Below are 26,139 nucleotides of genomic sequence, written 5' to 3' on the forward strand. Positions count from 1 at the left end.
TTAAACTCCTGGGTCATAACAACAACAACAAAAAATTCCGCCCACCTTGGCCTCCCAAAGAGCCAGGATTACAGGCGTGAGCCACCGCACCTATATTATTATTATTATTATTATTATTATTTATCAAATGGATAGAGATTTTATTTGTTTCCAAGCCTGGGCTGCATTTCTACAGGGCACCCACCCCATGCCTCTGAGGATGTCTGTGAGCCAGAGGCGACCTCCCCGGGGTTGGCGAGGAACCCGGCGCCAGGACGAGGGGAAGTGGGCGGCCCTTCCCACATTCCAGTTGGCACAAGGTTCCTGTTCTGCATCTGGGGGCTGGGTGGGTGAGAGCAAACGAAGCCTGGGCTAGCGGAGGAGATAGACGAGAGCTCCCTCCTCCATCCACTTCTCTGAACGTTTTAGGTCTTGCTTTTTACCACTCGCGGGGTAATATTTGCATCCAAAATCTAGCAACGATCCCGTCCATGAAAACAGCTGAAAATCTCCCCTTTGAAAGAACACGTCCGGGAGTCTTTCCAACCCTTAACTAAGCTTGTGCCCGCTTTGCCCACCCCCCTGGGGATGTGGAGCAGGGCGCATCCGCCCACAACTTGGCCTATTTCCCGGCCCCCGGGAGGACTTCTGAACCAGGATCTGTGACGTGCCACTAGGAGAAGGGGCACAGGATGGGTAGGGAACTCTCCGAGCACATTCCCCAAACTGCAAATCTGCCCAGGGACGGCCGGGCGCCTGGGTTGAGAAGGGCCCGCAGTCTATTGGTCTCTGCAGACAGAAGCGAGGGGGAAGAACTCATCACGAGTTACAAGGGCGGAAAACAGCCGCCCCAGATCTCTCCACAGCTCCACGGACGCCCCGCGCTGGGCCTCGGGCCCTAACGCCTGGGAGTGGTCGGCGGTGCTTGGGCCCCGCCAGGGGGCGAGAGGCAGGGGCCCGGCCCTGGGCCTCATCTCGGCACCGGGAGTTCCGGCTCGCACTGTAGAGTGAAGTGCCCAGAATATTCGATCCCCACGGCCAGCTAGGGACCCCGCCACAATGGAGCGCCTCGCCACCTCCATCCGCCCTCCCGTGGTCCGGGACTAGGTGCAGTTGCAGGACCCGCCTAAGAAGTGCACTAGAAGGACGCAGTCGGTGGATGTCCGGGTTCGAGCGGCTGGATGTCGCGCGTTGGCAACAAGTAGCTCGGAAAACAGGCATTGAGAGTCCACTGCGAGCTGCTTTCTGCTTGCGGCCAATGGAGACGTGCGACACAGCAATTAGAGACAAGAAGGGAGAAGTCTAAAGAAAGACTAAGTCCTTCCTTCTGGCAAGGAGATACACAAAAGGGGTTGCAGACATCCAAAAGGGTCGTGCTCCAGGTGAGGCTCGAACTCACAACCTCGGCATTGCTCTGCATGTACTGCTATATAAGTACCGCGCGCTAACCGATTGCGCCACTGGAGCTCCGCTGAGCGGGCCTCGCCATGGCTCTATCAGGGCGCACTGGCGCCCGCGGCGGGCCTCGACGGAGCATGCGCGTTCGCGGCGCGAGCCCAGGCCCGAGCCTTCTGCGACTTCGCGCCGAACTCCCGGCTGTCCCCCGGCGGAGCAAGCAGGGGAAGCCTGCGAGTGTGTTGCCCTCGGGACAGGAGCCGCCTAGCCTGGCCGTGACGGGAGGGCCACGGGGGCCCTGCAAAGAGCGCAGCGCGCAGCCCCGGGCCTCGCCGTAGGAGGTGCGGCCCCAGCGCCTGCGGCCGGAAAACCCCCTCTATGGGCTTCGCGTCCCAGAGCCGGCCCGCGAGGGGCAGGGCCCAGGCCCGGGGAGCGGCAGGCGGTCCTCGCCGCGGAGGTGACGCGGGCCGGGGGTGGGGCTGGGGATGTGGATGAGCCGGGCGACCTTGCTCCCGCGCCCCGGGGAGGCCCGACCCGACTCCCCGCGGGGCCCCCGGAAGGAGCGCGTCCGGAGCCCCCCAGTGGCGGCTGTCAGGGGGCGCCCCGGCTGGGCGAGGCCAGGGGCCGGGGACGGCGCGCGGCTGTGGCTTGGCGCCTGGTCTGACTCGCCAGGTTCCCGCGGCCCTTGGGCCCTCCAGGCAGGAGGCGGGGACCCGAAACCTGGCCAGGCCACCCCAAGCGGAGGACGCGGACATAGCTCGGGCTTTGGAGAAGTTGCAGCCCAAACCCTGCGTGTTTTGTTGGGCCACAAAATGATGTTAAAACTAATTTCCAGTATTTAAAGTGAGGAGATCTCATACAAATATCTAGATATCCATTTAAAAGCAAAATCTAACCATTTCACCCAAGGCTGAGTTGTGACTGTTCTGGGCCGTAGGCACTTTTGTCTTCGTAGGCTCCTGTCCTCCATTTAAAAAAAAAAAGTTTTGAAAAATTATATTTTACCACTGTGATGATATAAAAATGAATGTAATTCAAACTGAATTTATTGCTATATTATTACTATTTTTTCATTTATTACTATATTTGTTTTCTTCTCATTTCAAAAGAAATTAACATTTAAATGTTTTTTTCTGGTCTAGGCACTGTGCCTGTTGTACCTAATTGATAAGCCTGCCAGGAACCTGGTCCTCTGAGGAAGGTAGCAGGCACCTCCCGAGTGCCAGCAGCCTCCCGAGTGCCCACCACCCCCCGTCTCTTCCTTCAGGCTTGTCTCACTCATCTTGATGGTCTCTGAGCACCTGTTGGCATGTTGATCACCTGTTTGGTGACTTCCGCTCTCCTAGGAGAGCGCCGAGCAAACAACAGAATGATTATTGCAATAATGGGGGAAACTGCATGAGCAAGCGATGGACAGAATGAAGGTCATTTGTGTAGTCAAATGACTTGGCCACAGTAACAGGTTGTGTTAGGGCCACAAATGTCAAGCAGTGGGATGGTACTGGACTGTAGAAGGCCTTGAAACTCAAGCAGAAGAGTTAAAGTGATCAGCTAGACCGGGAGGAGGTAGCAAGAGATTCTGTGTAAGGCAGGGGGCCTCCCGAAGGAGTTTTTAGGAAGGTCTCCCTAGAAAGAAGCCAGGGGAGGCTGTTTCCAGTATTGTAAGTGAGAGACACGCATGGAGACTCAGGAACTCAGAACAGGGATGGTCATCTCCGCAAGATCCCATCCCGCACCAGGCAGGTGGTGGGATGCTGGGCTCTTTACAGCATGCCAGGATTGGGCTCCTTGGAGCTTTTGTGGGTGAGGCCAGGGTAAATCAAGGCCACAGAGAGTGATCTGTTAAATAAGTTCTTCCTGACAGCTGGAACAGGATGAAAAGGTAAATGCATGGTTTGTGCAGGGTGGGGATGATTTTTTCCCCTCTAAACTGAAAGGGGTTAATTCTTGGTAAACAAGTAAATTGTGGACCCATACACAGCGTCTTCTCAAATCCCGTAGCGTTTGCACAATCTGCCCTTCCTCCGGAGTCTCTCAGGCAGAGCCCACCTGGTGAACCACGAGCAGCAGAGTTGACTCTCGGTGGTCCAGCGTCCCTTCCCACTAGCCCCATTCATGTATCTACTCCTTTACTGGTTCCGCAGATACTGATTCCCCAACAGTATGTAAGGGGAAAGCAGCATCTCATAAAGGGAACCTAAATTGCTTAGCCCCCAAGAATATTGGTTTTCTAATGAGGAGCCTAGTGCGGGTAAGGCTGCACCTGGTGAAGGGGGCAGGGTCAGAAACTCCGCTGCTGGAAATCTTTTCCAGCAAGGAAAAGTCTCCTGGGACCTGAAAGGCACTTAACCTGACCCGGACTGCCTCTAAAGAACAATGAACTAGGAGTCTTCGCTGTGGTCCTCTTAAGTTTGTAAGAGACTGTAATAAGTCTCTTACTCTCTCCGGGCCTCAATTTGCTCATCTATAAATTGAAGAATGTAGACTAGATAAGAGCTCTCCAGCCTGGCTTGACTGGTAGAGGACCCCTTTTACCATGTATACTCTTGCCAACACCTAGAAATTGTTTTATCATGCAATGATTTGTGTATGATGTGTAATAGAGAAGGGATTGTTAAATAAAACTTATTTTAGATCCATGTATAACTTTAAAACAGTAATATCGGCTGGGTGCTTTGGCTCACGCCTGTAATCCCAGCCCTTTGGGAGGCTGAGGCAGGTGAATCACTTGAGGCCAGGAATTTGAGACCAGCCTGGCCAACATGGCGAAACTTCGTGTGGGTTGCAGTAAGCTGAGATCACACCACTGCACTTCAGCCTGGGCGACAGAGAGAGACCCTGTCTCAGTAAATAAATAAATACAGCAGTAATATCTATATTATTAACAGACGAGTTTCAACCTTTTCACATTTTCCAAGTAATGCAGAATGTTTAAAGTAATTATGTAAGGGGAAAGCATGCTTTGTTAACAAATATCTTTTAAAATAACATATATCTGGTATTGGGACAAATGTATATTAAAATGTATGAAACTTAATGACTCATTGTAGCATCAAAAATAGACAAAAACTGCTTTCCTAAATGAATGTTTGGAATTTATGCCTTTTGCATTTTTTAAAAAAAACTGGTTTATTTTTATTTCATTTTTTGTGTCTAAATGATGAGATAAAACAGAAGGGTTCAGACTGCTGTATGCAAGTGACATTCTGCAAATAGCATGATGTGGGTATGGCTGGTCTTTATTTCTAATAATGAGAGGCCAAATCAGATCTAATGGTCACTATATTTTCTCTTTATGACTTTGGTTTCAGATATACAAGAGACACTGTGAGGAGCCATATAAACAGTTTGATGAGCTGAATGCAATGTGTAGGTCTAGTGAATGAAAATCGTCTTGGTTCAAAATTGTAGAATTCTCATTTGATGGTCCTCATTTACTTTATTCCATCAAACGTTTTATATTTTCTATTTTTAGCCAGCATTTCATTATGGATATATATTAAGCAGCATATGACTTTTAAAAATATTGCTGTAGAGTAGTCAAAGCCCACATGAGAAGCCACCCAAGCAGCTGTCGTATGAACGCATATCTGGTGTTCAAGGAATGAATGCTTCATGTACCGGTGAGCACGCATTCGGAGGCTTCCAAAGTGATTCCATTTTAATGGGTAGCAGGGGATCTTAAAGGATTATTTTAATTGTTATTTTTCCAAATGGAAAAGTAAAAGACGCCACTGCCACATGCAGCACTGTGGACCTTCCTGAATGCCTTTCAGAACCCCCTCCATTTGTCAGTGTCTGATGTCCGGTCCTGTCCTGATAGTCCATGATGCTCAACAGCACCCCGTGGGAAAATGACCCCTTATTTTCCCTTAGGAGGAGAAAGAGGTGTAGGTCTCAAGGCCCACACTCTAGGGAAGTATGATGCAGATTTGAACCAGTTACACATAGAGTGGAACATACGATAATTTGAGGGATCCCATCAAATTACCCGGATTGACACCAAAATGAAGAAGTGGTGACAGCCTGTCAGATTAGAAAAATTTTAAAGATTGGTAATGTCCAGTGTTGATGAGAGTGTGGGGAAATGGATACTCTATAGTTGGTTTTGTTTTAAGATAGTTCATCAGAATCTGTCAGTGTTTTAAATGGACGTATCTTTTGACCTAGCAGTTTCTATAGGATTCTCTCTTACAGATACACCCATACTTGTGAACAAATATGCCATATTTCATCAAATCTAAAACACCCTAAATTGTAACATGTGCTATTATTTTATGTACCATTAAGAAAACAAAACCTACCGTTTTAATTATGACATAGTCCTTTCATATCACTTAGAATTGCATTTTATACTCATTAAGATCGCTCCTAGCCGGGCGCGGTGGCTCACGCCCCTAATTCCAGCAGTTTGGGAGGCCAAGGCAGGCAGATCACGAGGTCAGGAGATCGAGACCATCCTGCCTAACATGGTGAAACCCCGTCTCTACTAAAAATACAAAAAATTAGCCGGACGTGATGGTGGGTGCCTATAATCCCAGCTACTCAGGAGGCTGATTGAATGGTGTGAACCTGGGAGGCAGAGGTTGCAGTGAGCCAAGATCGTGCCACTGCACTCCAGCCTGGGAGACAGAGCGAGATTCCATCTCAAAAAAATATATATATATATATCTCCTATGACTCAATGTATTTTCAATCATATTTTCTTCTGGAGAGCCATTGCTTTCTGCCCACCTTTTCAGCCTCATAGTTTCTGTCACTGACAAACACTTCAAGGAGGACAGCAGCTCAGGGTGCTGAGCTCACCTGAATGCACTTCTCCATGAAATTTTGGCCCCTTAGCCCTTAGACTGTTGCCTTGGTGGCTCATTGCTGCATTCAGACAGATTGGGGGTAGGGTGGGGTATTTACAGAATTTCTAGCTACTAGCAGTGGGAAGGTTAGTTTGATGGAAGCTGATGCATCTATAGATAATGTGACCACATAATTTATCCTCCAAACAGGGACATTTCTGAGAGTCAAAAGGAGCACTATTAATAATACTGGACCAACAAGCATGAATTGTGCTGTCCCGGACAATCTGGAACATATGGTCACCCTAATCCTAGCTCCCTTTTGTATTCCTATAAATATATAAACCATAATTAGGAAAAACTCCTTGTTAAATGTCTCTATAAGAACACGGATGGGGTGTGTACCAGTCCATTTCATACCGCTCTGCTCCCAATTCGCCCTTCTTGGCCCTGCCTTGTGATCCTGGAGCTGGACCCTGAAAGTATTTGTCTTGTCAGCTGGTGCCACTGTTGGGTCTTGTCAGTAGAAAGTGCTAGAGGAACACTAGAAGGTACTTCTCTTCCTAGCTCAGTGCTTTTCTTCTGGCTCCTACAGCACAGCTGTCAGTGGGCGGCTTCCCGGTGAGATTTTGCCAACACCCAACAGTGTCTCCTGCTTGCCATCCTCAGCCTGCAGCACCTCAGCAAACTCCTCCAGCATCCACAGGCCCCGTTGCCACCCTCACCAGTGAGCTCTGAATCTCAGCCTTGGATGGGAGGGAGAGTTTGTTGCTTCCTTGGGTTCCCTATGTCAGCCCTAAAGGTAGTGGCTGCTCCTTTTGTTATTCCTGAATTAACTAGAGTTCCATTTACCCTTCTTAGTAATTAATCCTCCTTTACTAGTTAATAATTTTTTACATTAATATTTCCCTATTCAAACTACTGGTGTGTCTGAATCCTGACTGATACAGGATGCATTAATTATTTCTTTTCACTTGTTGGAGAACAACAGCCTTCAAAGAACATGGAGAACATGGTGGTTGGTGGGTAAAAATAATACACTTACATAGTGCTTATCATATGCTAGGCACCACTCCAAGAACTTGACACCCTATGAAGCAATTTCATCTTCACAGCAACCCTATGAAGGAAGTAGCATTCTCGTTTCCTTTCACTGATGAGGAACGTGCAGCACAGTGAGGCTGTGCAATTTACCAAAACAAGTGGTAAAGCTAAGATTCAAATACAGATTGTGCAACTGAAGAGTCCATGCTCTCAAACGGTATGGAGTAGATGGCTCATTTTGCCACCTGGAGAACAGTGAGCATGTCTGGCCTTGACAACTCTGTGCCTCTCGGGGTCACCCTCAAGAGAGGCACAGAGCTCTTGTCAGGCTCACAGAAGCCTGCGTGATGGTGGCCAAAGCATTCCAACTTGAAATATAGGAAAGACGAGTTAGAACTCTGACCCCTAGAGAGGTGAAAACCACGACCCAGGCATGCTGGGCGCCGCTGTGCCTAGATTCCCCGCTGCTGAGGAATGGGGAGGGTTCCTCTCTCAATCCTGGCAAGGGATGGACCCAAACCTATTGGACCAGATAGAGGTCTTGGAGGCCACAGCACAGATTATGATGGAGACTTTCCTGTGAGAGGAGAAAGGAAGAGTTTCAACAGAGCCCGCCAGGGAGCTCTGGGGTTTCAGTAACACTCAACGTGTTCCTTAGGTCAAAATTTTTGGGCAAGTAGGAAAGTCCACCTTGTGGGAAAGAGGAAAGACAAGAAACTGGAGTAAAACAACCTAAGTCCATGTTTCTGCTCAACCAACTGGTTGAGTGACTTCAATAGTTGTCCATTGATCATATATACCACAGTTGACTGAGCCATTCTCCTACTGATGGACATCCTAGGCTCTTTCCTGTGTGGGACTTTTACAAGCTTCTAGGAGCATATGTGTACAAGTATTTTTATTTTTATTTATCTTGAATAAATACAGAAATGGAATTGCTGGGTCATAATGTATGTTTATGTATAGTTTCTTTGTTTTTAGCATTTTTATTGTGGCAAATTACACATAACATAAAATTTACCATTTTAACTATTTTTACATTGTACAATCCAGTGGCACTTAGTACATTACCACGCCCGGCTAATTTTTGTATATCTCCTGCCCTCAAGTGATGATTCACCCACTTCAGCCTCCTAAAGTGCTGGGATTACAGGCGTAAGCCACTGCGCCTGGCTTTTTTTTTTTTTTTTTTTTTTGTGGTAAAATATACAGAACATAAAATTTACCATTTTAACCCTTTTTAAGTGTGTGATTCAGTGGCATTAAATACATTTACATTGTTGTACAACCATCTCTACGATTGATCCCGCAACTTTTTTCTCATCTCAACCGAAACCCCATACCGGTTGAACAGTAACTCTCCATTCCCTCCTCCCTCGAGCCCAATGACCACTATTTTACCTTCTAGCTCTACAAATTTGACTACTCTAAATATTCATAAAAGTGGAATCATACAATATTTGTCCTTTTGTGTATGGTTTATTTCACTTAGCGTAATATTTTTAAGGTTTATTTGTGTTGTAACATCTATCAAAACATTTCGTCTTAAAGCTGAATAATATTTCATTATATGCGATACTACGTTTGCTTTATACATTCATCTGTCAATAGACGCTGGTTGTTTTCATCTTTTAGTTATTGTGAATAATGTTGCTACTAACATCAGTGTACAAATATGTGTTTGAGTCCCTGCTTTCAGTTCTCTTGGGTGTATATCTAAAAGTGGAATTCCTGGAAGATATAGTTAATTCTATGTTCAATTTTTTGATAAGCCACCATACTGTTTTCCACAGCAGCTGTGCCATTTTTACATTCTCACTAGCAATACACAAGAGTTCCACATCTTCACCACCACTTGCCATTTTATGTTTTGGTTTGTTGTTGTTGCTGCTGTTTTTATAATAGCCATCCTAATGAAATGAAGCACTCTGTCACTGTAGTTTTGATGTGCGCTTCCCTAATCATGAGTGATGTGAGCATCTTTTTATGGGTTTATCAGCCATTTATATATCTCCTTTGGAGGAATGTCTATCAGGTCCTTTGCCTATTTTTAAAATCCTGTTGCTTGTTTTTTTGTTGTTGAGTTTGGGGAGTTGTTTTATATTCTGAATATTAACCCGTTATCAGATACATGGTTTGCAAATATTTTCTCCCATTTTGTAGCTTGCCTTTTCACTCTCTTGATGGTGTCCTTTGATGCACAAACGTTTTTAATTTTGATAAAGGTCCTATGTTTGGTGGTTGTTTGGGGCTATGTTTTTGAGACAGGGTCTATCTCTGTTGCCCAGATTGGAGTGCAATGATGCGATCATAGCTCACTGCAACCTCAGGCTCTTGGGCTCATGCAATCCTCCTGTCTCAGCCTCCCCAGTAGATGGGACTATAGGCACACGCCACCACTGTCAGCTAATTTTTTTTTTTTTTTTTTTTTTGAGACGGAGTGTCGCTCTGTTGCCCAGGCTGGAGTGCAGTGGCCGGATCTCAGCTCACTGCAAGCTCCGCCTCCCGGGTTCCCGCCATTCTCCTGCCTCAGCCTCCCGAGTAGCTGGGACTACAGGCGCCCGCCACCTCGCCCGGCTAGTTTTTTTTTTTTTGGTATTTTTCAGTAGAGACGGGGTTTCACCGTGTCAGCCAGGATGGTCTCGATCTCCTGACCTCGTGATCCACCCGTCTCGGCCTCCCAAAGTGCTGGGATTACAGGCTTGAGCCACCGCGCCCGGCCTTTTTTTTTTTTTTTTTTTTTTTTTTTTTTTAATTAGAAATGAGGTCTTGCCTGTTTCCCAGGCTTGTCATGAACTACTGACCTCAAGGGATCTTCCCACCTCAACCTCCCAAAACACCGGGATTACAGACATGAGCCCCAGAACCCGGTCCCTATGTTTAGTTTTATAAGAAACTACGGAACTGTTTTTCCAAATTAGTTGTGCCACTTTATATTCCCACCAGTAATGTTGAGAATTCCAGTAGCTTTACATCCTCACCAATGCTTCATATTGTCAGTCTTTAATTTTAGCCATTCTACCGGGTGTGTAATAGTATCTCATTGTGTATTTAATTTGCATGTTAATTTGCATTGTATATTTAATTTGAGCATGTCATTAATTGCCAAACTAATGATGTTGAGCAATGTTTTGTGTGTGCTTATTGGTCCTCTGTGTATCTTTATAAAATGGTTGTTCAAACCTTTTGCCCATTGTTTTGTTGTTTTTTGTTTGTCTTCTTTTTTGTTTTTGAGTTTTGGTCTTTTTTAAAAATTAGGTAGTAGGAGTGGCTAAAGGCCTTTGGTAAGTCATTGATTTTCTGTTTCTTTATCTGTAGGTAGCAAGTATGAGTTCCTCCATGACATGTGGGCTACAAGAAATGCCAAGCTTGGCCACTGCTCACAGTACCTGGGACTGGTAAGAATCCATGCATGCCTTCTCCCATCTAAGACATGCGGGATCCATGCCAGGAAGAATGAGGCACATGCCAGAGGATATGGGGGCTGGGAGGAGGGCACTAACACAGAGTGATTTGAAATGAGGTAGCATTCAATGGCCCCTGGCAAAAAGGAGAAAGAAGACGAGGGAGCTGAAAAATGTCTTCATGGGGAAGGAGGGAGGGAAGACAGGGAGGGAAGGGGAAGGGTGGTCCAACTAGCCCTGGAGCAGGGGAAAATGGAAATGTAGCAGATCTATAAGCTAAACTGAAGTCTCAGCACAGAGCTGGTCTATGAATTTCTCCCAGAGGGACCTTCTCCCTGTAGGGTAAAAGGGAGCATAAACTTCCAGTTCTGTTTGCAGAGAGCCCTGAGGAACTGACACTGACCACACCCAGATGAGAGGCCTTCTCCTCAGCTGCCAAATTCTGCCCAGTGCTGCCTAGCAAGGTCTTAGCTAGGGTAGCTGGCTCCATCCCAGGGCCAACAGCCAATTTCGATTACATTAAGGAGGTAGCGTATTGGAGGACCAACAAGTTTTCTTATTTGATACCCTGATCTTAGAACCTAACCCTCCCAGAGATGCAAATCACAACCATGAACAAACATATTATGACAGAGAATTAAGCTTATAAAGATATATCAGTCAGGGGACAGAAACTATACCAATTATTTAACAGAGACAATGTAATACAGAGAACTGTTAACTAGGTTTACGGTTATTAACTAGATAACTGAAAAGTCAAAAAAACAAATCTGCCGTATCACGTAAGTGAGCAACTGCAAGAAGCAGCTACCCACTGTTGGGCTGAGAGAACAAAGGAAGAAGTTGAACCACAAAAGCTTAGAAGTTGGAGGAGGAGCCCTCTGCATAACTGAAACTCAGACTTCTGAGGAAGGGCTCCAGCATCTGCACTGGCATCTCTGCTGTGGTCACTTTAAAGCTGGTTCTGCAGGTGTTGGGAAAACTGCAGGGTGGATTTGGAAACTGCTAAGGAAGGCAGGGCTCAGCAGCTCACGCCTATAATCCCAACACTCTGAGAGGCCAAGGTAGGAAGATCGCTTGAGCCTAGGATTTTGAGACCTGCTTGGGCAGCATATTGAGGCCCTATCTCTACAAAAAATTTAAAAATGAGTCCAGTGTGGTGGTGTGCACCTGTAGTCCCAGCTGCTTGGGAGGCTGAGGCAGGAGGATCGCTTGAGCTCAGGAGTTCAAGGTTGCAGTGAGCTGTCATCACACCACTGCACTCCAGCCTGGAGCAACAGAGTGAGACAGCTCCAGAGTGAGACCCCCATCCCTACTACTACTACTATTGCTACTACTACTACTACTACTAATAATAATAATAGTGCCAAGCTTGTGAAACCTAGTCCAAATGGAAAGTGATAGGTACTCAACTCTATCCCTCAGTGGGTGTGAATAAGGACACTTCCAGCCTCATTCCTTGGCCACTCAAGGAACCAGCCTCGGGATGAAGCTGACGCTATGGGTAGCAGATGGGAGGGATGGAAAGAACCAGGGTCCATGATGGTGCTGCTGAGTCACAGACTCACTCTCCTCTGGGTGTCCAGTTGTGTAAGCCTTCTGTCTTTCTGTTGATTACAGCATTGTTTAACTAAGGCCTCTGCTACTTTGCAGCCAAGAGCATCTTGATAGATTAGGAAAGCAAAAAAGAGGATAAAAAAAGAAACCAGGAAAAGGGATGTGTGGTAGATTAAATAATCCTTCTTGGTTCTTTCCAAAAATCTCCTGTCCTAATTCCTGGAATCTGTGAGTATGTCTCCTTACAAAACAAAAGGGGATGTTGCAGATGTGATTAAGTAGTTCAATGAAAATATTATCCTGGATTATCTGGGTGGGCCCGATGTAATCACAAGGATTAGTTACAGAGGAAATGTGACAACAAAAACAGAGGATGAAATGATGTGTCTCAATGAAGAAGGAAGGCACCCTGTGAGCCAAGAAATGCAGGTGGCTTCTAGAAGGTGGAAAAGGCAAGAGAACAGATTTTCTTCTAGAGTTCTCAGAAATAATGCAACTCCGACAACACCTTGATTTAGCCCATAAGACTCATTCAGACTTCTGACCTTCAAAACTATAAGACAATACATTTGTGTTGTTTTAAGGCACTCAGTTTGTGATTTTTTCAATTTATTTTATTTTATTTTATTTTTTTTGTAGAGACAGTATCTGGCTATATAGCCCAGGCTGGTCTCAAACTCCAGGCCTCAAATCATCCTTCCTCCCTGGCCTCCCGAAGTGCTGGGATTATAGGTTCGAGCCACTGTGCTGGGCCTGTGGTAATTTATTATAGCAGCTACAGGAAACTAACACAGCATGGTAATTAGAAAACCCAAAAGAAGATGCCAAGAATAAGTACAAATGTAGCAATAATTAAATAGATATGAAAGAGTTGAATCCAATGACTACTAAACATGTAACATACAGATTAGATTTTTCTAAACTCCAGGTAGGTGCCCTTCATGAAAGGTATATCTAAAACAAAATGATGCAGGGAAACTATACACCTGTTGTCTCAGTTATCTATTGCAGTGTAGCAAACCACCCTCAAAACTTAATGACTTAGGGCCAGCCGCGGTGGCTCACGCCTATAATCCCAGCACTTTGGGAGGCCAAGGCGGGTGGATCATTTGAGGTCAGGCGTTTGAGACCAGCCTGGCCAACATGGTGACATCCTGTCTCTACTAAAAATACAAAATTAGCCGGGCGTGGTGTCATGCGCCTGTAATCCCAGTTACTCAGGAGGCTGAGGCAGGAGAATCACTTGAACCCAGGAGGTAGAGGTTGCAGTGAGCCAAGATTGTGCCCACTGCACTTCAGCCTGGGTGACAGAGTGAGTCTGTCTCAAAAAAACAAAATCTTAATGACTTAGGAAGGTGGCTTTAGTGGCCGCATGAACTGCCAGCATGAACCTGACTGCCGAGGAACAAGAGTGCAAAGCTAAGAAACTGAGGCATTTTGAAGAGTTTGAAGACACCTGTCTTCCTTATCTGACCCCCAAAGACGATGAATTCTATCAGCAGTGGCAGATGAAATATCCTAAACTAGGCTGGGCGTGGTGGCTCACGCCTGTAATCCCAGCACTTTGGGAGGCCGAAGCGGGTGGATCACCTGAGGTCAGGTGTTCGAGATCAGCTTGGCCAACATGGTGAAACCCCGTCTCTACTAAAAATGCAAAAATTAGCCAGGTGTAGTGGTAGGCACCTGTAATCCCAGCTACTTGGGAGGCTGAGGCAGGAGAATTGCTTGAACCTGGGAGGCGGAGGTTGCAATGAGCCGAGAGATAGCACCACTGCACTCCAGCCAGGGCGACGGAGCAAGACTGTCTCAAAAAAAGAGAAAAATATCCTAAACTAATTCTCCAAGAAGCCGGCAGTGTATCTGGGGAGCTCCATAAAGAGGCTCAAGAGGCCGGCCATGGTGGCTCACTCCTGTAATCCCGGCACTTTGGGAGGCCAAGGCGGGCGGATCACGAGGTCAGGAGATCAAGACCATCCTGGCTAACACAGTGAAACCCCGTCTCTACTAAAAATGTTTTTCAAAAAAATAGCCGGGCGTGGTGGCGGGCGCCTGTAGTCCCAGCTACTCGGGAGGCTGAGGCTGGAGAATGGCATGAACCCGGGAGGCAGAGCTTGCAGTGAGCTGAGATCGCGCCACTGCACTCCAGCCTGGGTGACAGAGCGAGACTCTGTCTCAAAAAAAAAAAAAAAAGGCTCAAGAAGCTTTTCTCACCCTGCACAAGCATGGCTGCTTATTTTGGGACCTGGTTAGGATCCGAGGCAAAGATTTGCTCATTCCAGTATCTGCCATCCTCATTGGTAATCCAGGCTGCACCTACAAGTACCTGAACACTAGGTTCTTTATGGTACCATGGCCAGTGAAAGGGTCTAATATAAAATACACCAAGGGTCGGGTGCAGTAACTCATGCCCTGTAATCCCAGCACTTTGGGAGACTGAGGTGGGCAGATCACTTGAGGCCAGGAGTTCCAGACCAGCCTGGCCAACATGGTGAAACCCTGTCTCCACTAAAAAAAAAAAAAAAAAAAAATACAAAAATTAGAAATTAGCGTGATAGCATGCACCTGCAGTCCCAGCTACTCGGGAGGCTGAGGCAGGAGGATCGCTTGAACCCAGGAGGCAGAGGCTGCAGTGAGCCAAGATCGTGCCACTGCACTCCAGCCTGGGCAACAAAATGAGACTCTGTCTCAAAAAATAAAATAAAATACACCGAGGCTGAAATTGCTGCTGCTTGTCAGACCTCCCTCAGGGTCGATGACTACCTGCAGATAGAAATAATCTAGGCTTTGGAAGGACTTGCTGCCAAAGAGAAGGCTAATGAGGATGCTGTGCCAGTGTGTTTGGCTGCAGATTTCCCCAGTGGTGGCGTGGGGTCATCCTGTGATGGACAAGATGAAGTGGACATAAAGAGCAGAGCAGCATACGACGTAACTTTGCTGAATTGATGGATCCTCTGAAAATCCCACACCTGAAAGAGAAACCTTATTCTGGCATGCGGAAAATGGCAGTGAGCTGGCATCATGCTGAAAATCTGGTGGGCAGGCCCCGAAGAGGAAAGTGAGGACGGCTCTCATCTTGAAGGCGGAGATCCTGATACTTGGCATGTTGGTGTTAAGATCTCATGGGATGTAGAGACACCTGGTTTGGCAACACCCCAAGGAGATTGCTACTTCATGCTTGGTAATCTTTGGAGAACCAAAATTATATTGCTGCTGTAGTGTCTACATTTAGATTATTGGGTATATATTTTGAATATGTCTTATGAACTAAACTTTTGGAGCATTTTATATTAATAGTGAAACTTCTTTATGAGAACATGTAACTAGGTTTTTCATTTTTGAGATACTGCTAAATTTTAAAAAGTTGCTTTTCTTTTTATTCTAAGTAGTTGTGGAGTTCCTCAAATATGCTACACAATTTTCAGCATTCTTCATGAAAGCTATTAAAGCATCCAAGTCAACTTATTAGTATAACTTGAAAAAATGCTTCCCTGTCTATATACGTTTTTAGTAGTGAGAGAGTTTTGTCTAGTTTTGAATTTAGTTTCTTCTCAAGAACAGCTGACCTGACAACGGGGCCTGTCTCTCAACTTGTCATTTAGTTCTTTGAGAAGCAGTATCTCAGCTGTGGTTAGGCTAACTTAAGCTGTAGAGTTTGTGGGGCTTTGTTTTTTTCTTCTTGCTGTAAGTTTTTATTTTGTTTTTGGACTTTCTACTTGTTTTCCAATATGCAATGTGCAAATAGTATCCTTTTTTACTCAAAGTTTCTTGGGGTTTATTCTTTACTTAGCTCTAGTTCCTGATTCTTTGGGGTTTACTTCACTCCTATCTACCTGGAGAAATCTACTCATATGTTAGTTCTGGAGCCCGGAAGAACCAGGGCTGACGCCCAGTGTTTATAGTAAGAGTTAATTCCCAATTTGGTATTTGTAGAGAGTCCATTGTGTTCCAGGTACTGTGTAAGGTTCCAGGGGAGATATCAGAGGTGGGTAAATATTGGTCCTTGCCTTTGGGGAATTCAGAGTACCGAATAGCTCTTTAGGCCATTCTCTCATTAAGCATTTTCCAAATTTTAGCTCACTGCACATCAGCTTCAAGGTTTTGGTCAAATCCACGTACTACTTGTATAATTATTTACATACTATTTCTGCCTAGATAAACTAACTTTTTTATCTTAGAAAAAACTGAATGGCTTAAAGTAACAAGTAAGACAGCTGGACACGTCTCTGCATGTCTCCCCTGGGGTCACTCATGCAGCTACAGTCATCTCAGATGGTCTTACATGGCTGGTGCAGGCTGTTGGTCAACCTTGCCCTCCACATGGTCTCTCATCCTCCAGGACACTAACCCAGGCTTCTGCACATGGTGGGAGCAGCATTCCAGGTGATGAGATCAGCAGCTGGGAGACCTGGTGAGGACTAGACTCAGATGTCCCATAGCATTAGTTCTGCTGCCTTCTGTATTCACAAGTCACAATGCCAACCATGATTCAACATATGAGGAAGTGGAATTCACATCTTATTAGAACAGTGGCAAAGTCACATGGCAAGGGGTATGGATTCAGGAAGGGAAGGAGTTATTGTGTCATCTTTTTGGTCAACTTACTATATCTGGAAAATACTAACACAAAGTGGGTATAGGAATATTAGTATCAAAGTTGAAGTCAAGGTGAAAAGAAACTAAGAGGAAATATTTCTTAGAGGTAAAAGAAACACTACAACAAGAAGATAAAATACTCGTGAGCATGTTTTCATCTAATGACATACATTCAGAATATGTAAAGCAAAAGCTGTTAAAGAATAAGGAGAGGCTAGGCACAGTGGCTCGCAACTGTGATCCCAGCACTTTGTGATTACAGGGAGGATTGCTTGAGCCCAGGAGTCCGAGACCAGCCTGGGCAACACGGTGAAACCCCATCTCTACCAAAAAAAAAAAAAAAAATACAAAAAGTAGCCAGGTGTGGTGATGTGAGCCTGTAGTCCCAGCTATAGTGAGGACAGGCAGGAGGATCACATGAGCCCAGAGAGGTTGAGGCTAAGATCGCACCACTGCACTCCAGCCTAGGCACAGAGTAGACCCAGTCTCAAAAAAAAAGGAGAAATTAACCCAAAAAAAATCACAGCGTTACACTTTAACATATCTCTCTTGGAAACTAAAATATTAAGCACTTTTAAAAATAAAGATCAAGACTATTTGAGTAAATAAAGATCAGTAAATTTGAGTAAATAAAAAATAAAGATCAACACAATAGCTTGACCTAATATAAATATTCAGAACTACATTCTAAGCAGAATATACACATTCACAAAAATTGACCATAAGCTAAGCTGCAAAGGAAATCTTAACACATCTCCCCACCCAAAAATAATACAACACAGACCATCTTCTCTTACCACAATGCAATACAATTAGAAATGAAAAACAAAAGCCAGGCACGGTGGCTCACGCCTGTAATCCCAGCACTTTGTGGGAGGCCGAGGCGGGTGGATCACGAGGTCAGGAGATCGAGACCATCCTGGCTAACACAGTGAAACCCCGTCTCTACTAAAAATACAAAAATTAGCCGGGTGTGGTGGTGGGTACCTGTAGTCCCAGCTACTCAGGAGGTTGAGACAGGAGAATGGCCTGAACCTGGGAGGCAGATCTTACAGTGAGCCGAGTTCGCACCACTGCACTCCAGCCTGGACCACAGAGCGAGACTCGGTCTAAAAAAAAAAAAAAGAAATGAAAAACAAAATAATAGCCAAACAAAAAACAAACCAGTCTAGAAACTTTTAAACAGACTTGTAAATAACTCAAGTTAAAGGGGTAGCAGGACCAGAACCTAGATTTCCAAATAACCAGTGCAGTTCATGATCTAGCCCTTTTGTTCATATAAAGCTATTTGTTTTAAAATAGTTGCTGAATTCTATGAAAGGGTGAGAAAGTGGGAAAGACAGAAAGGCAGAAACAAAACAAGGTGGGCCAGGAAAGGGATTCACTGGAGCAACTAGTTCAGTGTATGGAAGAATTGAAGGGTCAGGTCATTATTACCAGCCAGGTTCAGCAAAGCCTGGAAGGATCTGCTGGTCTCAGTGACCTGGGCAGGCAAACACCACCCAGGGGAGGCCAGGGCAAGACACCAGCAAGCAGGCCAGATCCTTTGAGCTTGGATCCCAGGGTAGATTCTATTTGCTTCTGATCCTTTAGTGCAGATGAGCTCCTGTGTGCAGAGGAGAGAGGTGGATCCTAGAGGCAGGTAAATTCCAGAAACTACAAGGGGTCCAACAGTCAGTATTCAGAAGGATTCCAGATGGTTCCAACTCAACAATGCCAGAATACTCACAACATGGCAACTGTCCGTTTTCTGAACATTGGAGTCCAATGGTGCCTGAGCCAAGAGGCCTGCCAATTCGGTAGACCGGCCATGGTATTTGCGCTACACAGCACAAATCAGAGGGCATATTTGATAGTGATAACATAGCAGTCATTTAGCTTGTGTAGAGGGTTACTCGGGATATTTCAGACCCCCAAAATTCTACTTGTGGCATTAATTATTCACATTATTTGATCACATCAGTTAAAATACAGAGTACCTATCATTCTTTCCTTTGCACTATGGTAACAGAACAGCTGTTGGGCTGAAATCAATTTTTCTCCTTTTTGTGTGAATTCGTTGATGCCTTCATCCACCCACTCACCCCATCCCTCCATTTAACTAACACTCAAAGCAAACTTAACACATCTCAGATCCTCAGTGCTTCATGTGTCATTGTTTACGTCTCCTCTGATTACTTATAGGTGAGAAAAATAAAGAAGGTGGTGTGAGTTATTTGGGTGCAAAACGATATTCTAGAAGGAAATGCTCAGCTAAAACTGTGCTAGATAAATAACTTTTAAAAAAGAGAGAGAAAAATGAAAGAAAAAACAAAAAAAGAGCGGCAGAGAGGAAATGAGAAGGTCTCAGGGGGAAATTCGGCTTCCTATCTGTCTGGGTTTTGATTTTGAGTTGCACCAGAGGAGTCTTTATGTCTGGGATGCTGAGAAAGCCAGCCCACGCCAGGCGGGCTGTGAGGGCAGGATTTGGAGGCGTTTCGTTTCTTAAACTCTATAGTCTGGATTCTGGTGTCAGGGGCCTGAGCCCTTTTCCTCCTCCCCTACCTCCCAGCTCCCACTCTACTTCCTCCAATCTTCCTAAGAATTCTGCGTCCTGCAGAAAGGCAGGCTTCTCCATCCTCCACACCCGCGCAGGTTTCTCTTTCCTCACCTGCACGTCCACGCCCAGCGCCCTAGCCCCTCACACCCAGGATAACTGTTAGAGTCTCTCATACAGGGACATCATTAACACCTCCAGATTCCCGAGGGCTAGGACACTGAGGCCAGTGTCCACATCTGCCAAATTCCTCCCATAGCTGCGTGCGAGCTGAGTATGTTCCTAAGACACCTAAGGAATTCAGCACGGGGCTCGGGGTCCACTGCGACACTGAACGGAGGAGAGCGGCCGCTCTGCTGGGCCTCGGGTGGGGAGGGGTCGTCGTCCTGCCCTGAGCCCGGACTCCGCAGCTCGGCGCCTGCACCGCTCCCCTCGCCGAGCCCGCGGCGGAGTCTGCCGGCCCCAGGCAGCGGGTCTGGGGCTCACCCTGAATCGGGGCCTGCGGGGACCACCGTGCGGCTTCCCGCTGGGTGCGCGCGGCAGCCCTGAGTGGCCGGGCAGTCATTCCCCTTTTCCAGATGGGAAAGCCAAATCTTGAGCCCAGAGCCAGCACCGTGTTCTCAGGCGCTGGGACTTCCAACCCGCGATCTCCCCACTGTAGTATTTCTGGGGACCTTCCCTGGGGTTCCCCCCGGGGCGTAGAGGGAAGGAACGTCTGGGGACAAGCGCCCAGGAAGGGTCTGGATTCTGTGTCCTCCGCCGGGAGCAGGCCCCACCGCAGGCGCGAGTGTGTGGGGCGCCCCCGGGACGGTGGCGGAGACCGAGCCCCTGCCCCGCGGAGAAGCAGGGGGCACGGGCCGCCGTTCCCCCAGCGCTGCGGCCGCCGCACTCGCCAGGGTCTGGGGTGGCGCGGAGGGCGGCGGGCTCACACCAAAGTCCACCAGGGGCCAAAGTCTGCCGGCCCCAAGCTCCCACCGCGGGGTCGCGGGGGTTTGCTCCGCCTCGTGAGCTTGGGATTCTGGTTAAAAAAGCGACTGGGCGGAGCCAGGGGCCTCCGATGGCGGGAGGACAGTGCTGCGAGGAGGCGCCCGGGACAGTCATGGAGCGCCGCGTGGGAGTGAGGGCCTGGGTGGAGGAGAACCGGGGCTCCTTCCAGCCCCCCGTCTGCAACAAGCTCATGTGAGTCCGGCACCCCCATGGCCTCCCGCTGCCCTTGCTTCCTCCCCCTCCTCCATCTGCGCCCTCACCTTGCAGCTCCGAGTTCCTGGACCCAAAAGCCTGCAGAAGTGCGGCTTCAATCTCTTGGTTCTTGGGGGAAGATGGAGACAGACTGTTCCGGTTCCACCACATCAGTCTGTTCCTCTTTCTGGTGACTGTGGTCTTGACTTCTGAAGAAGGCTGAGCTGGGTCTGAGGCTGTGGGAGATGAGATGACAAGGTGCACCCCTCCTTCCGGGGCTGAGAAACAATACTCCAACCCAAGTAACACTGTGCATTTTGGGAAAACTCAAAAGTGTGGGGAGGGTGGTTTTCAAGGCCCCAGAATTGCACTAGAATGTAGGCCTGGGGGCAGCCAAATCATACACCCCAACCCTGTGCCAGAAGCCACAGGCAAAGGGGAAGGCAGAGAATCCGCTCCTTTGGGAAGATCTTGATTTCTTGCTCTTTCCAGAGCCCCTCTTTGCAGGTGTGCACGAATACACACACACACACACATACACACCACAGCAGACCCTCCCTAGGCTACCTCTGCCAGTAGCCTCTGCCTGCAGCACCCAACAGGGTTGGCCGTCCAGCTGCCATCTTTTTCAGGCAGACCTCTCAGGCCCTCCCCTGTGGCACGGTCACCTCCCTCACCCCCCCAGTTCCATGGCAGGGCCTCATATGCCGGCTAGATCAAGGTTCACATTCCTCATTTTTGCTGTGTCCACACGACATGGTCAGTAGGGTGGCACCTCAAACCAAACAGCAGGCCCAGGACTATGCCGAGTGTTTTTACATCATCTCATCTCATTCTCACAGTAGCGCCATGAGGGGGGATTTTCATAAGTAACTTTTCTAGTGTCACAGAGCACCTGTGGGATAGGCTCCAGACAACCCATGGAGCAGTTCGACTCCAGAGTCCACGCTCACTCTTGGTTACCATGCGATACCACATGGCCAACAGTCAATAGCTCCCCAAAGATCTCTTCGACCACTGTTGTTGCCCACCCCAATCAAAGATGTAGCATCGTCTTTGCCTCCTTCCACCACTTCATCCCCGTCTGTGGTCGCTGCCTCTCCGTCCTCCCATCGCTCCCTGAGGTCTTGCGTCCATCTGCCCAGGACTCTCGCTAGCATTCGGTGGTTTGATGGCCTCATTGGTATTCTTGCTTCTGCTGCACCACACCCACCTCCACCTTCGTCTTCACAAGGCGATCTCCTCGTGTGTGTGTCTGTGTCCAAATTTTCGTCTTTTAAAAGAACACCAGACATATTGCATCAGGGGCTCACCCTACTCCAGGATGACCTCATCCTAACCTAACTACATCTCAAGGACCCTATTTCCAAATAAGGTCACATTCTGCAGTACTGGGTGTTAGGACTTCAACATATAAATTTGACCGGGGGGTTCCTATTCAGCCCATAATACCCCTAAGCAAGGTGAGAAGCTGCTTGAGGGTTCTGGGCAGAGGAGGGGCAGGTCTGGTTTGTGCATCCTGACTGATGGGTTGAAAGAGTTCTTGAGTGGGGTTGTTTAAGAATTGTCTGTGTATATCTAAATTACACCTCAGTGAAGTTGATTTTAAAAAACAACTTTCCAGGTTCCCCAGCACCCCTTAGACCAAGACCAGACTCCACGGCTGGTCCACCCTCCTGGTCCAGCCTTCTCAACATCGTTTCCCAAGGTCACCCCCAGTGCTTCTAGTCTCAGAGCCTCTGCACCCAGCTCTCCCATGCATACCCTTCCCCAGTCAAGTTCCTTGTAGCTTCTCTCCCTTCCTTGAAGCTCTATGCAGCTTTAAGTTCTTTAAGCATGGACTGTTCATGACAGCCTCCTCCTGCCCTGCGACCTCATCCACCTTTTCAAACATCAGGTCGACATGTGTGTTTCTGGCTTATTGGGCCCGGCCTCCCAAAAGGGAAGCAAAAGGAAAGAGACTGGCTCTTCCGTCTTGTCTCCATGCCTCCCAGCTGGGCTGGAAAGCAGCCCACAGGAGAGGACACTCAGAAAGGACCTGCCAGTCTAGTCTGGGGGCTCAGACCTCCCCCATAGCCCCTCCCCTGCCATCCACACCATTATCATCCATGCAGGCAGCCTCTAGAATGCTGTGCCCTGTGTGTACAAATGGTCCCAGACCCGGCACCTCCCCTCCCAGAGGAAAGCCCTCACCCCTGCCCTCTGTGGCAGGGCCACCTAAGAAAACCCGGAAGCCGCACCCAGACACATTCTGCTGCTGATTCATCCACCTGCTGTGCAGGTGGGGCGGGCTGTTCTCAGGAGGTGCTGAGGTATTTTTCCCACAAAAAGGTAACACCACACCAACAGCAGAAAGACTGAGGAGTTTGGGCACCCTTTTGTTCTAAACAGCTGACTAGATGCCCCACAGACCCAGTGCCCGCGTGGGAGTCAAGGAGCCTGGGGCCTGGCTCGGGTTCAGTCGTCCCCTGGCTATGTGACCCTCTCTTGGCGGGCTAAATTGGCTGTAAAATGAGAGGGCTGTATTGAGTTTATTTATTTATTTATTTATTTATTTATTTATTTATTTAAGACAGAGTCTCCCTCTGTTACCCAGGCTGGAGTGCAGTAGCGCGATCTCAGCTCACTGCAACCTCCACCTCTCAGGTTCAAGCGATTCTCGTGCCTCAGCCTCCCAGGTAGCTGGGATTACAGGTGCCCACTGCCAGCCCTGGCTAATTTTTGTATTTGTAGTAGAGACGGGGTTTCACCATGTTGGCCAGGCTAGTGGCCTCAAGCAATCCACCCACCTCTGCCTCTCAAAGTGCTGGGATTATAGGCATGAGCCACCATGCCCGGCCGGGTTTCTTTATTTTATCAAATACTTAAATAGTGCTTACTACATGCTAAGCATCATTCTGAGAGCTTCCAAATATTAATTCATGTATTCTGTTTAAACTCTGTGAGGTAAGAACTGTTCCTCTATTTTACAGATAAGGTTAGTAATGTGCCCCAGGGCCTATACTTGTAAATACATGCCACACTGACTTGACACTGCCTGAGGCCCCTGCTAGACGTTATAGTCTCCTGCACCCACGAAGCCATGCCTCCAGCCAGGGCAGAGTGCAGGATCCCGTAGTCAGACAGCACGGGTGAGTGGCAGGTCAAGGTCATTTTGCCCCTACACTGCCTCATCCTGGGAAGGGGCCTCCAATTTGCTACTCTCCTGTAATTTGAGATCTTGATCACAGCCCAGGATCCTGGTTGATAAAGCCATAGATTCACCACCATGTCATTCCCCTTGTTGGGTCAGAGGATGTGGGGGGACACACAAACAGGGACAGTCACACAGACACCATCCCAGACACATAGACGCTTAGATGTACGCAGGCATGAACTGGGGATGAGAGTTGGGGGACAGGGACAGTGAGGCCAAAACAGTCCTGCTCCTTCTCCCAGGGGCCCTCAGGCTCCCTCCTGGCCCCCAAAGGACCCCTGCTCTCTTCACTCGTAGGAGATGGTTTAGAACGTCTCCCCTACTTTGCGCGCATTGCAGGCACCAGGAGCAGCTCAAAGTCATGTTCGTTGGAGGCCCCAATACCAGGAAGGACTATCACATCGAAGAGGGTGAAGAGGTAGGTTTGACTGGTCTCTCCCTAGATCTAGGCCTGTGTGCAAGGAGCCTGGCCCTGGGGGGAGGGGGCGCTTCCCACTCGAGGCCCAGAGATGATGGACTGGAGAGGGGTGGACATGTGGCTGATGAGTGGAGGGGGCACAGCTGAAATCATAGGGCATGACTGCTCCCTCCAAGCTGGTGGGCAGGCAGTGACACCTCCACAGCCAGCACCTTTGCTGGGGGAGCCCCGGGAAACAGCCCACACCCTGCGGTGACAGAGGCTTTAGCTGTGGGGCATCCTCCCCTTGGATATAGGGTCTGGCCGTGTTCGGGGGGATGTCCTGGTCCCCTCCCCACAAACTTGACAGATTCAATTGGTCTCCAAAATAAGATCCTCCCCTGCAGACAGGGGCAAAGTGCAAAAATAGCGTGAGTGAGGCCTGGGCTGAGCGGGTGGCGGAGGGAGTGGGAGGGGCTGAGGGAGGAGGAGCTAGTGGCTAAGGGGTAGGCATGGTAGGGTGTGTCTGGAGCTGAAGGAGGAGTTGGGGCTGGGTGGCCCTCCCTTAACTAGAGGTTGCAAAACCCATTCGTGGCTTGTGGCTGGGGCAGGTGGGAGGGGGAATTTGCCTTGAATCACCTTTTGCACCTTGAAGTTTGGACTGTGCTTCTCTACTACCTACCCCAAAATAAATAAACAAAAGCAAAATTTAAAGAGAAAGGTGTGTCCCCTTCAGAAGAGACACAGAATCTCCTCTGGTGGGAAAGGATCAGTAGAGGGCTTCCCGTCCTCTCAGGGAGCCTGATTCTGGGGGTTCAAGATCCAGAGTCCAGCTTGATCAACAGCCTCTGTCCCCACTGAGGGCATCCAGGCCACAGCCAGGGACTGTAGTGAGCATGGGAGAATCACTTGTTCAACAAATATTTGTTGAGCACCTCATGTGTGCACTGGGACACGCAACGCTGTGCGGAGGAATGATGGGCCCCGGGCCAGCAGAACCAGCCAACCCCTCACCTCTCACACTCCAGGGGCCCTGCACCTCTCCTGGCCACCCCCTTCTCACAAACACACCTCACTGGAGACCGTTTCCTTGGTGGAAAAAGTCAATAGGAAAATCTAAAACTATACTGAGGAGGTGGGTAGACCTGGCGTGGCTATGGTATGGGAGGCACAGCTGACTGTGGAGTCTTCCAGAGACTTCGGCCTTCTCTGTCAGCCCTGTTCACAGCACCCACCTCTCCTGTCTCCCTCTGTCTTTGCTTCCCTTCTCCCCCCCTGCTGCCTCTGCCCCATGCCCATCCCATGGTTTCTCCAAGCTCAGTTGGCTGGGTGTCCCCTGAGGGGCCTGGCCAGCAGCGCATTCCCTGACTCAGATGGCAGCTGAGCGATGAGGAGGCCTGGCCAGCACAGGTGTCCTCACTCTGAAGGGACACCCAGGTGTCTGGGAGGAATCTGGCTGGAGGTGGGCTTGTGACAGGGCTTGGTCCCACCCTGCTGAGGTTTTGGTGGCAGGGTGGTGCAGCACTTGCGCAGCCTCAGGGCTAAGGGTCAGCCTCCTCTCTGTCCCTGCTTATCCTCACCCAGCTGGAGCCTGGGAAAACTCCAGGCTGTGCTATGGAAGCAGTGTAACTCAGGGTCCGGGCTCCTCCTGAATAGTGAGAAAAGGGGAGTCGCTCAGACCTGGGTTCAAATCACACCTCTTACCAAACCCCATTTTCCTCCTCGCCGAGCTCTGCCTCTGCAATAGCGGTCAGGGTACCTCCAGCTCCCTGACCCAGCTCCCCAGTCCCCAGCGCCACCTACCACCTATACTCCACCTACCTCACTCCTGTCTTGGAGTGTGCAGGTGCAGGGGGGCCAGAAGCAGATGAACTTGCATTGGGGGAATTCTCTGCTGCTTACTAACCCCGGGATCTTGGACAGGGCACATCACATCACCTCTCCAAGCCTGTTTCCATAAGCATATGGGGACAATGGCCCCTGTCTGATGGAAGAATTCAATGTGCATAGAGTATGAGCACAGAGCCTGGTGCAGAGTTGGTGCTTGATATGCATGGTTCCTCTAC

At 48.4% G+C, this 26,139-nt stretch overlaps 1 protein-coding gene, 1 long non-coding RNA gene and 1 other non-coding gene across 12 annotated transcripts in view; 1 reads left to right on the forward strand and 2 right to left on the reverse strand.

The window, feature by feature from the left end:
* Window positions 1-26,139, forward strand: part of HAAO (3-hydroxyanthranilate 3,4-dioxygenase) — a 146,878-nt gene that overhangs the window by 101,450 nt on the left and 19,289 nt on the right. For 2 of the 9 annotated variants that reach the window (XM_028831725.2, XM_077959679.1), the window contains exons 1-3: window positions 159-1,361; window positions 10,530-10,609; window positions 24,016-24,094. In XM_028831725.2, coding sequence (XP_028687558.2) covers window positions 10,539-10,609; window positions 24,016-24,094 — 150 coding nt within the window. In that variant the 5' untranslated portion in view covers window positions 159-1,361; window positions 10,530-10,538. Of the gene's footprint in view, window positions 1-158; window positions 1,832-10,529; window positions 10,610-20,337; window positions 20,481-23,973; window positions 24,095-25,101; window positions 25,209-26,139 lie in introns of those variants that run through there. The other 7 variants (XM_077959674.1, XM_077959676.1, XM_077959675.1 and 4 more) reach the window with 7 other exon arrangements.
* TRNAI-UAU (transfer RNA isoleucine (anticodon UAU)) lies at window positions 1,354-1,446 on the reverse strand. Its single transcript is given in 2 exon segments — window positions 1,354-1,389; window positions 1,409-1,446. It is a non-coding gene; the product is annotated as a tRNA-Ile (tRNA).
* On the reverse strand, window positions 15,859-21,133 carry LOC144333785 (uncharacterized). 2 transcript variants are annotated; one of them, XR_013402814.1, is made up of 4 exons: window positions 21,048-21,133; window positions 20,549-20,716; window positions 18,203-18,371; window positions 17,297-17,874 (listed from the first exon to the last, which is right to left on the reverse strand). It is a non-coding gene; the product is annotated as an uncharacterized LOC144333785 (long non-coding RNA). The 2 variants fall into 2 exon arrangements; XR_013402815.1 differs by lacking the exons at window positions 20,549-20,716; window positions 21,048-21,133 and adding an exon at window positions 15,859-16,789 and having other exon boundaries at window positions 17,753-17,874; window positions 18,203-18,397.

This window comes from Macaca mulatta, chromosome 13, assembly GCF_049350105.2.
Source record: "Macaca mulatta isolate MMU2019108-1 chromosome 13, T2T-MMU8v2.0, whole genome shotgun sequence".
Lineage (NCBI taxonomy): Eukaryota > Metazoa > Chordata > Mammalia > Primates > Cercopithecidae > Macaca > Macaca mulatta.